The sequence below is a fragment of the Vanellus vanellus genome (assembly GCF_965231255.1).
Source record: "Vanellus vanellus genome assembly, chromosome: 1".
In the NCBI taxonomy this organism is placed as follows: Eukaryota; Metazoa; Chordata; class Aves; order Charadriiformes; family Charadriidae; genus Vanellus; species Vanellus vanellus.
Window position 1 is genome coordinate 87,959,216 of NC_138905.1, and position 17,750 is coordinate 87,976,965.

Sequence of the window (17,750 nt, forward strand, 5' to 3'; positions counted from 1 at the left end):
CTGAAACGTACTGATGGCTGCTGCAGAGCTAAAGCAAGGAACAGAAATGAGAGCAGGTGGTGTTGTCTCATGAGTTTTTCCAGTTCTGGCTGTTTTGCTTTGCTTGTCCCAGTCACTCATTTGGAAGCAATTGCCATAGGAATGATTCCAAGTGATATCTGGTAAGAATGGGCATTTTTAGCAAGCTTAAGAGAACAACTGATCACTCCTTAAAGCCTTGGATGCTACACAGGATCCTCTTCTGGTGGCCTGGAAGTGACACTCCCATCTGTTTCAAGTCCCTGAAGGAAATGGGAAAAGAAAGGAAAAAATAAATTGCTGTTCTTGTTCCTTGGGGACTAGGATGTGGGTAAGGGCAGAAACAGTTACCAAGGATCAGTTCAGAAAGCTTCCTTTCCCTCAGTGCCTCCTACTACGCCTACCTTTTCTCTAGAGGGAAGAAACTTCTAGATGTTCCTGCCCTTCGCTGGCTATCTCTGCTCACCCAGTCAATTGGCTTCTCCCACCTCATGACTAGGCCCATGCTCCCATTAAATCAGGACTGTGTCCATGTCAGCTCATGATATGGGACGCGTCTCAACCCTTTAGCAGGTCTGTCCCTGCACTGTGCCTGCTCATTTGTTGTATGTAACTGCCCTGGTTGGAGCTGGCTATACATCCCCAACCCTACAACAGAACACGGCTGTCTTCGTAAAGCATCTGACCTGAGCCTAAGGAGCCCAGAAGGACTTTGCTCTATGATAGAACAGTACCTGGCTGGGGGGGGTGAGGGGGAGAACAGGGCGGGGGACACAACAATATCACTAGCCCATTGGGAGTTCAAGGCAAGAAAATTATCTTACGAGTCCTACAAGGGTGAGGAGATGGTTCAGGTTAGAGAACTGTCTGCCATCTATCACTTCCCCTTGCTGTTTGTGTCTGATCAGAGCAGCTCAGACTGAAGAGCCTCAAGTAAGGACAATGAGGGAATTAGTCTCATAGTTTGGGCTGATCCCAATTGTTCTGGGCCAATTCTTCCCTTTTAGGGCAAGAAGCTAGTCCACTTCCATTTAACTATATAGAGAAGGATTGTGAGAAGCCTTCCAACTGTGCCTGTTCAGATAGCACAGGGACAGACACAGCTATTTGTAGCATAGCCCAGGGTGCCTTGTGGGACCTTAGCCTGCCCTTACTCAGCAGTGAGCTCCAGAATGGACTCCATGGTGTCCAGGCCGGCAGTGCGAAAGTTGGAGATGTAACGCTTCATGCGAATAGATTCCAGCCACTCAGGGATGGATCGATAGGGGATCCCATCAGATCCACTGCAGCTGGGGAGCCGGAGTGTCACCCTAAAGACAGATAAAACCCTCATTAGCCAGGCAAGTACTTTAAATGGCCAGTACTATGAGATAGTAGCCAAAGGGCAAGCACCCTCTGCCAGGACTAGGCCAACTTCTCTGCTCTTGGCACAGTGAGGTAGGACTGCCCAGGCCAACGGCTATGCCCTCTGTCACCACCAAAGAGAGAGATTACTATCTTCTCCACACAGAGCATTCAAGGTGCCTCTTGCCTGTCTGCATCGATGCATTTTCACCTCTCCTCCTGCTGGAGACAGGGAGGTGAAAAACTCCCAGTTAACCCCTCCTCAGCCAGCGATAGCCTGCTTACCTGGGATCAAAGTCTGCAATAGGCCGGAGGAGCTGCGGACTTGAGATGAAATGTTGCAGCTGTGCCCGGATTTCCTGAAAATGAGGCCTCCTCATCCGATCGTGTGACCAGCAGCTCTTCATGAGCTCATAGAGGATAGATGGGCAGTCCACAGGTGGGGGGAGCCGGTACCCATCTTCTAACCTTTTCATCACCTGCAGAGAGGACAGAGAGAAATCAGCAGAGAGTGCGAAAGAGGAGCCAGAGACCTCTGCGGGGCTCGGTGCAGGCAGTTCACCATTTTGCACAGTGTGCAGTCAGGGAGGGGTTGAAGCAGATTACATGTGTATGAAGTAGGGTTTGTGTAGCACAGCAAAGGATCAGGACATCTAAGGGATGTCAAAAAGTGAAGTGGCATATGCATGTGCTTTCAATCCTTTACTAGCTTAGCTCTTGTTTGCTGTTCAGGGCATGTGTTCAAGAGAAGTGAGGATCAAATGATCATGGCACAGGCCTGGTGAGAAAAGGGGAACAAGACTCTCAGGAATTACTGCAATAGCATGTGCTAACCTCACAGATGTGCTGAACCTATAATGACAGCAGACATAATACTCCAGAGCCAGAGGAAGGAGAGAAAGAAATCAACAGAAAACATCTCCATACCCAAAGGCCATGGCTGATTTAACCAGTCTTTAATTTGTCTCATTGCTTTTGACACCTGAACATGGTTCAGAGGCCTAAACACTTATTGCCCTTGACTTGGTTGCATTGATTTTTAGCAGGGAGGGTGACATAGTAGTTATGTGTTCAAAAGAATGTCAAGATTTCAGGCTGAGGGAGATCTAAAAAAGTTGGGCCTACGTGCCATGTTTATTTTTTTTTAAATCAGCACTTGAGCTCAGTGGCTGTTACCTCTTGATTGGACATGTCTCCATATGGCTTGTCACCAAATGACAGCACCTCCCACATGACAATTCCAAAGCTCCAGACATCGCTGGCTGAGGTGAAAATCCGATGAGCAATGGCCTCTGGGGCTGTCCATCGGATGGGAATCTTACCACCCTGTGAAAGAGCAGAGACGTAGTGTACCCGGCACATATCATTGAGTTGTGTTTCTCCAGTGCTTTCATGCAAGGAGCTTACAAAGTGGTTCAAAGACTGGGCCCACTTTAACCACCCCCGGGGAAATTTCTCAAAAGCACAGAAACATTCGTGGAAAGTGAATGGGTTTAAGCCCTCTGTTCAGTTGAATGCTATGCAAAACCACTGCTGTGGGAGCAAGAGCCTGACACCAGTCACAGCTCTACTTTGAATGACACCAGACATTAGAATCGCTGGAACTTTCATTGAAAGGGACCTTTAGATGGCTCCAGTCCAAACCCCTGAACACAGCATGGCTATCTTCAAAGCTAGATTTAGTTGACTGAGCCCAAACAATCAGACCTTTTATTTTGCTTGTCATTTTAAAACCACCATCCCTCTCAATCTCTTAGGCAACAAAATCAACATGGACTCCAGACAGAAAAGTACCACCTTCTGAATCATCTACACTGACTTGCAGTTTTACTACGGTTTTTCCTCAGAGATTTTCCATCCATATCTTCCCCCAGCCTGGTGTTTCCTATTGTGAAGAAATTCTGCCATTCTTATCTGGCAGAATATAAATCCCCCTGAGACTACTGTTCATTTACAGGACAAAGCGACTGTTTCTGCATTACCTTTGTTTCATAGGTTCCCTCTGCATCATTCTCTAATATTCGGGAGAGACCAAAGTCAGACACCTTGCATTGAAGACTGCGTGTTACCAGGATGTTGCGAGCGGCCAGATCCCGGTGCACATAGTTGTGTTCTGAAAGGTAGGTCATGCCAGAGGCTATTCCCTGCAGCATGCTCACAAGCTGCACAGGGCTAAATTTTTCCTCATTCTCCTGCATGGAAGAAGTGAGAGAAGATCCCGGTCAACTGACATCAATCTGCTTGGTTTCTAATTACTGGCCTTATCAACTTGCAAAAGTGGGCATTGGTGAACAAGCAAAAAGGCAATGTTGCAGCCCAAAGGACCCAACAGGTTCTCACTAAGGGACTGGTGGTGATCTCCAGAGTCATCATTAGGCCCTTCAACTGCCAAAGACAGCACTCTGGACACTAAGCAAACTGGATGGCATCAAGCATCAAATGCTGATACTGGAAATGTTAGTGAGCAGAATGTAAGTGGATGTCTGGATCTTATTTCTAGTCGTCTCTCAGGGTCCTAAATCCAGGTCAAGTGCAAGTTCCAGCAGTACACAAGCCTATTACAGATTGGAGTCTCTCACCCGGAGGAGGGTATCCAGCGCTCCATTCTCCATATACTCAGTGATGATCATCATTGGCCTCCCTTGAGGAAGACAAGAAAGTGTCAGCCTTTTTGCACTTCTTCTACTCTTGCCTTTCAATGCTGTCCACATTGCCCAAACGCAGAGAACCATATTCAACCCCAGCCAACACGCCCACTCCACTGGCACAGATGGCAGACCCTTCTGCTTAGACCTCCCCCAATGATTTTGTATTCCTTCTTGTGTCACATATACAACCTTACAGCATCCCTTACATCATCCCAACTTCTCATCCTCTCACCAATCCAAGATGACCTCTCCTAACACTGCCTTATGACTCTGTTGGAAATCCATACCTCTCCTCCCTTCCTCATTCTCTGCCATAAGGTAACATGACAATGACTGTCTTCTCCCAGCACAACCTCTCTGACAGCATCCTCTCTAAGAAATGCCCAAGAAATGTGCCAGATTCTGCTCTCATTCCAGGACTCTCTCCCACACACTCTTACTTTTGGTGACAACTCCTTCCAGACGCACAATGTTCGGGTGATTGAATTGCCCCATAATTGTTGCTTCACGCAAAAAGTTCCACCACTGTGAGTCTGAATATGTTGACTTCAGGGTCTTAATGGCAACCACAATACGTTCTTTCCCTGGCAGCCGCAGGGAGCCACGATAGACCTCCCCAAACTCCCCTGAGGACAACCAGAGGCAAAGGTCACATATGAACTCACGAATAGGCAGCAAAATAACAGTGAGGGAGAACTGAAAGATAGGGAGAGCAACAAGTAACTCACCCTCTCCAATCACATTCTCCATAGTGACACAAGAGATGTCCAGTTCCTTAGTGAATTCCAGCACCCCTCTGCTGGGGTCATCATATGGTTGCAGGTCTACATAGGGCTTCAACCAGACCTTCTCTATGGTAAAGGAAAACAAAAGAGCAGATTAACCTGTCAACTCTTTGGCAAGCTTTGTAGGGCAAAGATACAGAAGCAGAGGTGAATCCATGGGATTTTGACAATGGCAGTAAACAAATCTACCAAACATACATTGAAGACTAGAGCTGTTATGGGAAGAGGCAAATTACATCAGAAAATCCATGCCAGTGTTTAGTTTGAAACTACTGTTTCTTTTCATTCCTTCCAACCCATTCCAGGCTTCTCCCTGGTTCTACTCGTTTGAAGCTCACCTCGATCAAAGCCTGAAGTATTGTAATCTGGCCGTGCTTGTCTCCGACGAGCCCGCCTGGAACGTAAGAAGCAGTCATGAAAATAAAATGGGCTGTAGACAGCAAAGAGAAAAGCAAGACTTCCAGTGTGTCTGCCCTAGTGGGTCAGGGACAGAGTTCAGGGTAGAACAAAGCAAAGTGGAACCAGACACTGCACCTACGTGGCAGAGTACAGCTAGCAAGAAAATGTGATGCTTCATTTACATTTAGAAATGGAGCTGTTTCCATGCAGGTAGTTTTGTTGATCCTTCTCCTTGCTGAATGACAGATGAATTTCTATTTATTTTATGTTTTCTGTACACTTTCAGTATAATATCTGATCTTCTTAAAACCGAACAATAGCAGCCTTATAGACATTTAGAAAGGAAGTAGCATTTTGTATCTGGGTAGAGAACCACTAAAGTAATGTCATAGGGAAAATGGTTTTAAATGACTGGATACATGTATGGCCAACTGATAAGCAGCTATAGAAATGATTGTATCATAACAATATTTTTATTCATCTGTCATGGTAACAGTATGATAGTGCTGGATTATAAAAAAAACTGAGAAATCACCACATTTTCCTCTGTGCTCAGCAGCACGCATTATTTTACAGATATCCTCCAAATTACTCTGCTAATCAAAATTACTTACTGAGAGTCACTCCATCTTGCTGCAGCACACTGGTCTTACTCTTTCTTCTCTAACCTCTACCTATCCAATATCCTGTGAGAAATCAGGGCCTTCCTCCCTTTCTCAAGCTCCCATAGCTCAGCTATTCCTACAGATATACCTTTTTCAATACCAAAAATCAACACTTACTTTCGCCGAAAGATGAGAAATCCCACAAGCAGCCCAATAAATAGTAGAACTCCAAAGACAATAGAGACTACGACTCCACCAGACAGAGCTCCCGTGTCTGCAGAAACAAAGAGAAAGGCCATATCATTTAAAAGACCAAGAACTATTTGTCTAGAATGTAGCAAACCAGCTTCTACCAGCCAATGGCATTAAGTAAGCTGCAGCCATTTGTCTTCTAGGCAGCAGAGCCACCAGACTTGAGTCCTATCATAGTTATTCATGTGCACAGAGCACCTTCTGGTGGGTATCTGGTTGACTCTTATCTACAGTCTTGGTCTTCTAGTTGCATAATTTGCCTGATTTCCCACATAAATTCCATGACACTTTCAAACATGAAGAACAGCTGTTCTTTCTCTCCCACTCCTCTCCAACTACTCTTTCAGATCAGACCCTTCTTCCTGCTCAGCAGCTTATTTAGACTGTGGCACAGCAAAGACATTATTTTCCCCAGCAGTCTAATCTGACTCTCTTATTGTTTATTAAATTAATTTCCTCCTCCCCTTCCATCAATATCTGGGTTTGGTCCTTTGCCTAATCACCTTGACAGAAGCCACTGTCTGCTTAGGACTTTTGAAATGAACAGGTACTGACTTATGAACTTGCAGTCTAACATCATATTCCTGCTTTCTCAAAACTAAGCGTCAGGTGGTTCCATTTTGTGATTGGACAGCATTCAGATGGCAACACAGGTCATCTTACTCCATTTAGATTCTGAAGCTAAAGCCATCCATTTCCATACAGTATACTTGAATTCATCAGATGAAATGCTAAATGACCTCTGTTGGTGAACTATGTGTTTTTAAACCTTATTTCCCATAGCTTAAAAAAACTATTTAAAGAAATTAAAAATACATTACTGAAAAGTGTTCGTATCCATATCTAACGAGAATCTACATTTTATAATATTTTCCCTAAAGAGATTCAGGAAAACATCCAAAACAAAGAAAATTCCTACAGAAATTGTTTCAATAAATGAGCAGATTTTAAACCAAGAAACAGCTTGTGTGACACAGACAACTGTGTCTGGAAGTGTTTCCTAACATCCAGTCCAATGGTCAGCATCCGTAAAGCCTAATTAACACTTGTTATTCTTGCTCAATTTGATGCTGACTCATCCCACTAAAATTATTAAAAATCACCAGCTTAGTTAAGCAGAAATCAAGAGGCAGAGCTAATGCTCTTTTCTGTTAAAATCAAAAAATCAAGATTTGGAAGGTGAAATAATATCATTTATTAGTTGTGGAGTCCCATTCTCTGGAGATTTTCAAGACCCGCCTGGATGCAGTCCTGAGTAATGTGCTCTAGGCAATCCTGCTTTAGCAGGGGAGTTGGACTAGGTGATCTCTAGAGGTCCCTTCCAACTCTGAAAATTCCATGATTCCGTGAGTAATAAAAAGGACAAGCTTTTAGGAACATAGCACCTCTGCAGGAAATTAAGGTATCTAAATTCTCAAATTCATGTTTTAAAAAAATTGCCTCTCCCTGCACAGCTTGTTCCAGTAATATCCCTAGACCATTACAGCTAAACAATGCTTCCAGTGTTATCAAAAAAAGAACTCCCACCAAATGAAACCTTGCTGGCACCTCTTTTTAGTCCCTTTCATATTCAAAAGATCTTTGTCTTGGCATGATAAGGTGGTCCACTTTTATTTTAAAAAAGCATAATCTTCATGAAAGTATTTTCTAACATGTCCTTTTATAATCAAAACTGTCTAAGGTACATGTTAACTCACATATTTCCCACAAAAACTTTCTGGTATGTTATTCTATTGGTTCAAGATCATTTATGCCATCATCATTTGGCATTGCGACTTCAAGAAGATTTTACCAAAAGCTGCTGGTGCCAAAAAAAGCCCAATCTTTAAGTTATATTCCAATCATGGTATCACAACCCTTTATCAGCTTTTACACAGTTAACTTAACTATTTAGTTACATTAAGGTATGCCTTTGCTTTCTTCCATGTCCTTATTTCATTACAATAAAGCTAGCCTTTCAAAGGCATCATTTCAACAGATGTATTTCTAAAATTATCCACAACGTCAATAGGAGGATCTGTGAATATGTGGAATGAAAAGAGAGCAAACCCCATTATAGAATTTTTTTTATAAAGGGGAAGTCCCTGGGTAACCCAGAGGTTGGATGTGAGGCCTGTATTAGATGTTCTTTAACACAGGAGAAAGGTCTTCCTTGTAGCCTCAACAGCTTGGCCTTCTACACTTTGGGCTTTGGCGGAGAAGTTTTTTCAGAGGCACATACCAGCTTTTTGGGCAGAGTTACATTCAAGGGCTGGACTACATACAATGGAAATTATAAAGCTGGAAAAAACAGTGGTGAGGCCCTTGTGAGTTCTCCTTTTCACTAGTAACTTTGATAGGACAAGGGAGAATGGCTTCAAACTGGAAGAGGGTAGATTTAGATTAGCTATCAGGAAGAAATTTTTCACTGTTGAGGATGGTAAGACACTGGAGCACGTTGCCGAGAGAAGTTGTGGAAGCTCCACCCCTGGAGGCCTCCCACCTGGTCTGGTGGGAGGTGTCCCTGCCTATGGCAGGGGGGTTGGAAGTAGATGATCTTCAAGGGCCCGTCACACCTAAACCATTCTATGATTCTATGAACTTTCACACAAAAGGAGGCATATGGTAATCATTTTGCTAACATTCAAACTTAGAAACATTAGCCAGAATCAAAATGTCTTCCAGGAGAATTAGATGAAGAGCTGGTAAGTAATTCGCCGGTGCCACACACAAACCTGAGACTGATCAGTTCTGAACGGGAAAGTACAAGTGGATTTTAAATGACAGCAAGGAAACAAGATAAATGTCTCATTGTTCTACATTTTTACAAAGCAACAGGCTTGGATCTGGTGACAAGGAATTCAGGAGTGTGGTATCTGTGCCTTACAGCTAGCAGAACACAAGTGATCCATGTATCATATGAATATACAATGCAATGGAGAAGTGAGTTTCTCCCAAATGAGATACCAGTGGTTGTCCTTTACCTGGTGGAAGAGTGCGGAATTCCTGCTCTGGGGAGTAGGGCCCAGGTCCGAGTGGTGTGATGGATCTCACACGAAGCAAGTAGGCTGTGTCTGGCTGCAGGTCTGTCAGAGTGACATTTGGCTCAAGAAGGTGCTTCACTGTGTAACGTGCCTCCTCTCCCTGCAGAAATCAAACCAGGTCAAGTAACAAATACACATTGAATAAAGAGGACACTTCCACCCCTTTGGGTGAAAGGCGGAAGAATAAATGAGGCAGACCTCACCTTCTCAAAAAACATGACCTCATACTCCACTGAGGTCCGGCTGCGCTGCCGTGGGGCAAGCCAAGAAACAGAGAGACTACTGTCATCTCTTTGTGTCAGGATAAAATGGGATACTGTCACCGGAGCTGCAAGGGACAGAACAGAGAATATCAGGAAGAAATACAAACATAATGCAGACTAGGCACTCTCTCCACCAGAATCTCTCTTTCCTTCTCTGGTCATACCAACTGGAACAGACTCTCATTGCCACTGCCACTCCCTCATCTTTTTTTCTTCTGTGGTGAAAGGGAAATGAGGTCTCTGGCTGTAATTAATTGCTTTCCCTGAACAGTATGCTTCTACCCCAACAGTGGAAGCATAACTTTGTTTGGCCCTCAAAACAAAAATCAGTGTTCCAAGAAATTACGTTTAATCCAGCACTGCACTGATTCAATTTGAACTAAAAACGTTAGGATTTTATGCTCATACAGCAGCAGTAACAAAACCATCCTATGTGATTTATGAATGCAGCCCCATTTCATAAGGGTACAGTGAAATTCAATGCTCAAAATCTCTCAGCTGACTGCAAATGCATGTTGTTCATGAATAAAAAGATAATTCTCAACAGTCTGCAAGGACTGAAGACTCAAGCCTGGTTGTCTCCTTGTCTTTCATCATCACCAGGAAGTGATGAGGCAAGCCAAAAGTAGCTCTGCTTTTCTAGCTCAGAGTTGTGCTGCCCCGCATAGTGTCGGGAACCAAAGTCATATTTTGTCACTAAATCAGAACTTGGGGAAAGCACCAAGGCCCGTTGAGCACTGCAGTGTCACTTTTCTATATCACATTTCACAGCACTCTGGAAAGTATTCACAGGACAGCCAAATTAGCCAGCTTGAAGCTAAACTACAGAAATGTGTCAAGAACTTGCATGTTTCTAACATCCTCATTTCTCTACTTTCAAAGCTTTTTTTTTTTTTTTTTTTCAGTTACAGCAGGGTTTTTGTTGTGTTTGGTCAGATTTTTTGCAATATCCAAGTCATGGAAAATATTTCAAGCCACAGTCCCTGTTCTTCCTGTCACACAGGTAACAATACTTAGGCTGGACTACACTAGTGTATGCCAAGGAGGGTTTTATCTTCCTCACATCGGTTAATTCTTTGGTGGATTCATAGTTCTTGGTGGGTAACAATTACTGTTGCTTAACTTACAGGGAATATAACTGATGGACTTTACATGCCAGAGGTAGAGGTACCTTAGGCTCATTATCATACCATACCAACACATGTGGCAGATAAAAGAAGACAGAAAAAACTTAAAACATTCACAGAGATTCCTCCTCCTTTTCCTGATGAGCAGGAAGAACTTCTCTCTGTGTCTGCTAACCTGCATGTCCAACTGCAACCCAGACAGCTGGAGCAGTTCTCTGTGGAGCAGGTCCCATTCCTGAGACACCATTATGGGCTTCCACAGCAAATGTGTAGTTGGTGTAAGCTTCCAGGCCGTCCACATCCACAGCAGGTTTAGTGAGACCAGAAGCACTGGGGGAGAATACCACACCAGCCTCACACGGCTCACACGACAGGAAATGGCAGCGCTGACAGAAGACTGTGTAAGTCACATCCTTTCTCCCACCGTGGTCACTGGGTGGCTGCCACCACAGACTCAGCTGTGTGCCAATAAGGGAGAAGCTGACATTGCGGGGAGCTGAGGGGGGGCCTACAAGAAGCATGAAAGAAAGTATTAAAAACAGCTGTTAATACCCAAAGTACTGTGGCAGTTTTCCATCTGCTGATGCATTTTGAATGGAGCCTTCTGTCCCCCTAGCTTCTCCCTCTCTGATCTCTCATCTCCATTTCCCAACATTTTGTTTCCTCCCATCTCCCTGTTCATAGAATCACAGAATGATTTGGGTTCGAAGGAACCTTTAAAGACCATCTAGTTCAACCCCACTGCCATGGGCAGGGACATCTTTCATTAGATCGGGTTTCTTAAAGCCCCGTCCAACCTGACCTTGAACACTTCCAAACACGGGGCAGCCACAACTTCTCCAGTGTCTCACCACCCTCATCATAAAATATTCTTCCATACGTCCCATCTAAATCTACTCTCAGTTTAAAACCATTGTCTCTTGTACTGTCACTACAGGCCCTGGTAAAAAGTCTTTCTCCATCTTTCTTGTATACCCCCTTTAAGTATTGAAAGACTGCAATAAGATCTGCCCAAAGCCACCTCTTCTCCAGGCTGAACAACCCCAGCTCTCTCAGCCTTTCTTCATTAGGAGAGGTATTCTAGCCCTCTGATCATTTTTGTGGCCCTTTTCTGGACTCACTTTAACAGGTCCATGTCTCTCTTGTACTGGGGACCCCAGAGCTGGATGCAGTACTCCATGTGGGGTCTCATGAGAGCAGAGTAGAGAGGGAGAGAATCACCACCTTTGACCTGCTGGCCACGCTTCTTTTTATGCAGCCGAGGATACAATTGGCTGTCTGGGCTGCAAGTGCACATGGCCAACTCACGTCTAATTTTTCATCCACCAGTATCCCTAAGTTCTTCTTTGTAGGGCTGCTCTCAATAAGTTCATCCCCCAGTCTGTATAGATACTGTTCTTTCTTTTTATCCACCACTCACGGGTGCAAGCAATATTCTGGCCCTCTGAAGGTGCTCGGAAGAAGCCTGCGTTGCAGGAACAAGATGTAGCCCCTGATTCATTGGACAAGCTGTTGGGGGGGCACTTCAGGCAGCGTTTAGTCTCCAGGGAGTGACGGTAGAATCCTCGCTGGCAGGCTGTGAGGAGACAAACAAGTCAACGTAAGAGCAACAATAAACCAAAATCAACAAGAAACCATCTGCCAGTTTTGTTCAGCTTCTTGAATGCTCCTTTATCTGCTTGATTTTTTTCCATTTTGTTAGCTCAATGAAATATTTAGGTTGGAAGGGACCCCTGGAAGTCACTTAGACCAATCATCTTTTCAGACCAGATAGAGAGGAGATAGAAACTCAAGGTAGGATCAATGTTATGATAGGACTTACAGACTGAAGAAGGGGGATCTCATTCCTCACAGATGCTGAATGAAAACAGATGCTGGTCAATCTCAGAGACTTCTTTCAACATAAAACCAGACTGGTCCCCACCTTGCCCTTCAAGCTTTCCACATCATAAATAACAGCTGTAAATACTGGCTCTAAGTCCTTGTACTCCTCAAAGTTCTTTGCTTGTTGACTTCATATGGGATAGCCAGTGGGCTTTTTAGCAGAGGCACCTTTTCATATTTCAAGTGTTGCACCGGAGCAACACCCAGCAGGGCCCTGGGGAATATCTAGATAACTATCAGGTCACCTAACTGCATTGAGTGTAGCTGGCCAACACAGACTGCAAGAGAATGGGTGCCACACGCTTTCTATTTCCAGTTTTACAAAAATAAGCAGCCACATCTTTCTCTCTTATCTGTCACTCTGTTTTTGAAGAATTACTATTAGCTTGATCTACGAGAGATCTACGAGACCAGTTAGCTCAAGGTCAATGCTTCACCTCTATGGGTGTGTAGCAAGAAGAAAATGAGGTAGGGAGGTTGAAGTAACCTGTGAATGTAATGGTTTACTGTCCTGTGCTAAATGAATCTATCAAATGTTCTTAAACTAAAGAAACAAGCAACCTACCACTAATCAGATAGTTGAGAAATGCATACACTAATTTTCTGCCACAGCTACCACCTTGCATTTAACTTGAGCACTGAGGGAATGACCCTTTTCATATTGCACTATAAAGGCAACAATATCCTCTGTAATCCCTCAGAGATCCCAATGGAAAACACTCTAAATCCATCTGCTCAGGAGCCTGACACAAATGGCTTACTGTGGTGGAGCACAGCATAGGAAAAGATCCTTTATCCAGAAGAAAAAAAAAAAATCCATCCATTCCTACTATGCGACACTGGGGAACACCTGAGGGACCCAAAAAATTTCCATTAGCAAAGGCCAAACAAGACTCTTCACTATCAGTCTCATGAAGAGTCATTATCCTCACTATAAATCGAGATCTCTCTCTAGACTGTCATCACAGAAGTAGCTTCATCTCGTTTCTATTGGTCCCGCTTCTTGCCCTGGGATGATGGGCAGACTGTCCCATTAACACGGAATGATGTCAATTGGCCTATGAGTTGCATAGAGTTGCATAGTAATGCCATCCCACAACCATTTGGGGATACTATGACAGTACACAGGCTAAAAGGATTTGCTAGCAGTTAAGCCTAAAGAGCACAGAAAGGAGAAATAACCACATGAAATAGGAGCAACCAGCACCTTCTGATTTTGGGAAATAACAGAGCCACTCAGGAACGAGTCTGTCATTCTGAGCTACAGTCATACAACTACATGGTCAGTGACAGCAAAGGCTGTTGAAAGAATTACGACGCTCAAGTATTGATTGTCACCAGCCAAAAAAAAAAAAAAAAGATTACATTTATATTCAAGATCAAATCACCTCCTTCAGAAATAGACAAGATGAAGAAAAGTTACTTTGATCTCTAGGCTGCTCAAGACTGGGAGCACTTCTACGTGCTGGAGTGCAGATGAAAGCTTTGTGGCCTCCTGCCATTTTGCTCCAGCACAGGATTTCGAACACATTCCTGACACTGGATCAGTTTGGGTCAGGAAAGCTTTGCCAGCAACGTGAAAAACAAAGCCAGCGCAGGACCAGAGACTTCTGTAACAGAGAGGTTCTGATGTTGCCTGGACATTACTACCTGCCATACACATGGGATGGCGTACACACCTTCTTATTATCAAGGCTGAGACAGCCAGCAAGTAGATCTGGGAAATTTGGGGATCTTTGCAAGAACAGTTAGCTCTGATGCCAAAAGGGCCGCTGTAAGGCCGCTGTTCCTCCCGCCCCTCGTCAGCACCTGCTTCACCCACCGGTGGTGCTGAGAGGCCCTTCAAGCAGGAGATCTGCCTCGCAGGGAGACGGCAACGCCTGGTCGGGAGAGGGAGCGCAGGGAGGGAACTTCTCGGGAGACATCCCAGCGAAGGGACAAACACAGGAGGTGACCGGGCAGGCACCAGCCGGCTGCACCGGGTCACCTCCTCTGAGGCCGCGCCTACAGCAGTACACTAAAGGCGGGCGGGAGGCGCAGGCAGGAGCGGAGGCACCCGGCTGCCTGCACGACCCAGACGCCAGGGCGGCCCCAGCCCCGGGCTCCGGCCCGCTGGGAGGGACGGGGCGCAGCGCGGGGGCAGCTCCCGCGGGGTAGCCGGCACGACATGCCCAGGCCGGCCCCGACCCGACCGGCGCCCTGGGAGCGGCGCGCACAACGCAGCCCCGCAGCCAGGGAGAGAGCGAGAGAGAGCCCCCCCAGGGCCCGAGAGGGAGCGGCCCCGGCGCCTCAGGGCGGAGCCCCCGGCCCGGGCTGCCACGACCCGCCCCGCCGCCCCCGGGCCCCGGCCGCCGCCTGACCGCACCAGGCGCTGCCGTGGCGGCGCCCGGCGCCTCGGCTCCCCCGCCGCGGCAACCGCGGCCCACGCACCCGCCGTGCCGGCAGGGGCCGGCAGGTGGCTGCACAGCACCGGCGAGGCGCCCCAGCGGCTGCGAGACCCGACCGGGCGGCGGCGAGGCGGCAGCGCCTGCTGGGGCCGCGGTAGCCGGCCCCGCCCGCAAGCGGTCCGAAGCCTCCCCCGGAGCTGCGCGGCTGGGCCGGGGGTGGGGGCGGCAGCCGCCCGGCGGGCCGCGGCCAGGGCCTGCTGCGCGAAGGGGTGAGGAGGCGCTGCCCGGCGGGCGGCAGGCCGGGTAGCCCGGCTCCCATCCCTCGCTGCCTCCCTCCCCTGGACGCCTGGGGCTCCCCGGGCAGGAGCGGAGCCGGCGGGGGAGGTGCACAGCCGGCAGTCTCGGCTCCCACCCAGCCCCTCTGGCCGCCGGCAGCTGGTTTCCCCGGCCCTCGGGCACCCGCTCCAGGTGAGAAGATGGGGAAAAACAGGCCTGGGAAAGGGCCTGCTCAGCGCCTCTCGCCAGGCGCCAGAGGGCAGAGAGGGTGACTGGGGCCCTCCCTGCCTTCGTTGCTCCTTCCTACAGGTGTTCATTTCGGGGGACTGCCAGCAAGCACTGGGCAACCTGCAGACACCAAACCTGGGTCGGCGGAGAGCTGGGCCACCCTGCAAAGCCCACCAAGGACCCAGAACACAGGCCAGCCTTCGTGTTCGCAGTAAATGACAATACGTGAGGAAGTTAATCACGGAGCTCTGGGCTTATTGGCAGCAAAGTCTGCGATGCTGTGAGAGGATGAGAGGTAACGCTCTGGGCAGGCACAGCTTTTCCTGCGTCATGGGATGGCTAAGCCATTGTGTACCCAGCAGAGCTTTATACAGTTGGGAATTCAGAGAGGTCGGGCAAACTAGTTCAGAACCTCAGCCTTTGGCTTTCTGTTGCCTCCTGTCCTGTAACAGAGGTCAGGTTCTCCTTCCTCCCTGTTACGAGACAAGGGTTGTAGTTCAGGTTTCATTTTTTGCCTGTTCCTACTTAAGGCAAAACTCAGAACCAGAAGACACTGCCCAAAGGTCTTCTTCCTCCATCCTGTCCCCCTTTACATGTTTGAAGGAAAAGTCCTTCATCTTCTGAGGACAAAAGTAGAAGCTCTGAGCTCAGTCTTTGTCCTGACCTGGATTGTTCCCAGTCTTTTGCACAACACCTGGTCTTTTCCACAGAGGGAGAGGACCCCAAGATATCCCCCAGCAGGCAACCTACATTCACAATCTCATCCTCCAATAAGACACTGCTCTGGGCACGCAGTACCTCTCCCTACTCCTGCTAGGTTCTCCCCTCTTCCCTTCCTCTCCTGGTAGACCTCCCTAGTCCCTACTGATCCTACAAAAGACACTTCTGGCTGCAGCTGTACCTGGGCGGAGTGGGATAAAAGCATAGATGTAGAATGAACCTGTGCTGTGATAGCAGTCAGGGCCTGTCCAGACATGACAGCTTCCCTGCCCCTTCCCAGCGGAGTGCTCTCAGGAGGGCGGGGAGAGCTCTGTAGCACCTAAGTGGAAAAACTGGCTGGGCTGTGCAAGGAGAGGGGATTGCTGAAGCAGGGCAAGGATCTTGTGCTTCAACCTCCAGCAGCTCCCAAGTGAAGTGAGCAGGAAGCAGTGGGGATTCATAGGGGCACCAGATGATTGTAGTGGAGCAGAGGCAGGGCACCCTGCTGACCCTGAGAGCAGTGCACGGATTCTTTTTTCTATATGCCTTAGCCTTGTGCCACACAGCTCTGACTAGAGCAGAGATGGACTGTCTTTTACCTTCCTCCCTGCAGCAATACATATCCCCTGAAACATCACACATATCCTCTCCCCTGACAAACACACAAAGTTGCCCTAAGAAGCTGGACCTTGTCCCTTCTGTGGCCATGGGAGAGCCCTGCACTGCTTGCTCCAACAACCCTGGCTTGCTCTGTGGCTCAAGTACCCTAGTGACTCCTATGCTTGCTAATTGGTCTTCCTCAGAAATGAGCCAGGCACCAACGGTATTGTGCAATGTGCTTTACACAGTTTCCCATGGCAGAAGAGCCATCCCAGTCCAAGCAGAAGGGGACACAGAGGAGAAACATGCCTCCCTCCGGCTCTCAGCTTTCTAGTCACGGGACAAATAGACTGTTCCATGTGTCTGACCCGTCTGCCCTGAGAGAACAAGGCTGCCATTTAAGGGTTGGGAACCAGTTGTTGAGTGAGTCAGTGTCAATCACACAGTTACAGCTCGCAGAAACTAGCTGCAGAGCTGAAGGCTCCTGGATGAAGCCCAAGAGGGAGTGGAGAGGTGTGTGCAGGTCTTACACCTGACACATGAGGAGAAAAATCACAATTGAGAAAGAGAAGCTAAGGAGAAGAGGAAAGATACACTTGGCAGGCAAGAGAGGTAGACCACACTAACTCCCCTGATCCCACTTTATGCTTACAGATGCTCTGATCTCTAGCTCCCTGGAACCTCTCCCATGGCCTACAGCCAGTGTCTGTCTGCATACTCACCTACGCAGCTCCCATCGACTTCCTCAAACCCCACAGTGCAAAGGCATCGGCCCATTGGTACCAGCCACTCCCCGTCAGTGCTGCAGTGCATCCTAGGGGGAGAGCCCGCTTCTTCAGCCGCATACTCCACGCAGACCCCAGGCACTTCTGTCAGCCCCTCTGAACCTGCTAGCGTCTCTGGGAAACGGGCCAGGCCCCGCACTGCCTCTGGGCAAGTCTTGTAATACACTCGGACAGACACCATGGCTACGCATGCCCCAGAGTTCTGGAAGGCCAAGTAGAAGCCCCGGCGAGACAGCTTCCCAATGGGGCACACTTCTGTGTTCAGCTGCATGGCTCCCGATTCGATGTCTTTGCTTGTGAAACTTCGGTCTGCTGCCACAGTGTTGAGCTAAGTGAAAGAGAAAAAGACAACAGCGTTAACATCTGAGCCCGCAGCAGCAGCTGAGATATGCATGCCTCTCAAATGCCTCCCAAACAACTTCTACAC

The 17,750-nt window shown here is 47.5% G+C and overlaps 1 protein-coding gene across 1 annotated transcript in view; it reads right to left on the bottom strand.

Annotated features, from left to right (window-relative positions):
- Window positions 1-202: 202 nt before the first annotated feature.
- EPHA1 (EPH receptor A1) overlaps window positions 203-17,750 on the bottom strand; it is a gene marked incomplete at both ends in the record, with an annotated part of 36,935 nt that continues 19,387 nt past the window's right edge. Inside the window, 15 exons of the mRNA XM_082484328.1 lie at window positions 203-281; window positions 1,173-1,328; window positions 1,648-1,841; window positions 2,539-2,688; window positions 3,345-3,554; window positions 3,942-4,003; window positions 4,451-4,636; window positions 4,739-4,861; window positions 5,134-5,189; window positions 5,977-6,073; window positions 9,015-9,174; window positions 9,278-9,402; window positions 10,640-10,972; window positions 11,885-12,040; window positions 17,261-17,651. Of these exons, the coding sequence (XP_082340454.1) occupies window positions 203-281; window positions 1,173-1,328; window positions 1,648-1,841; window positions 2,539-2,688; window positions 3,345-3,554; window positions 3,942-4,003; window positions 4,451-4,636; window positions 4,739-4,861; window positions 5,134-5,189; window positions 5,977-6,073; window positions 9,015-9,174; window positions 9,278-9,402; window positions 10,640-10,972; window positions 11,885-12,040; window positions 17,261-17,651 (2,478 nt within the window). The remainder of the gene's footprint in view (window positions 282-1,172; window positions 1,329-1,647; window positions 1,842-2,538; window positions 2,689-3,344; window positions 3,555-3,941; window positions 4,004-4,450; window positions 4,637-4,738; window positions 4,862-5,133; window positions 5,190-5,976; window positions 6,074-9,014; window positions 9,175-9,277; window positions 9,403-10,639; window positions 10,973-11,884; window positions 12,041-17,260; window positions 17,652-17,750) is intronic.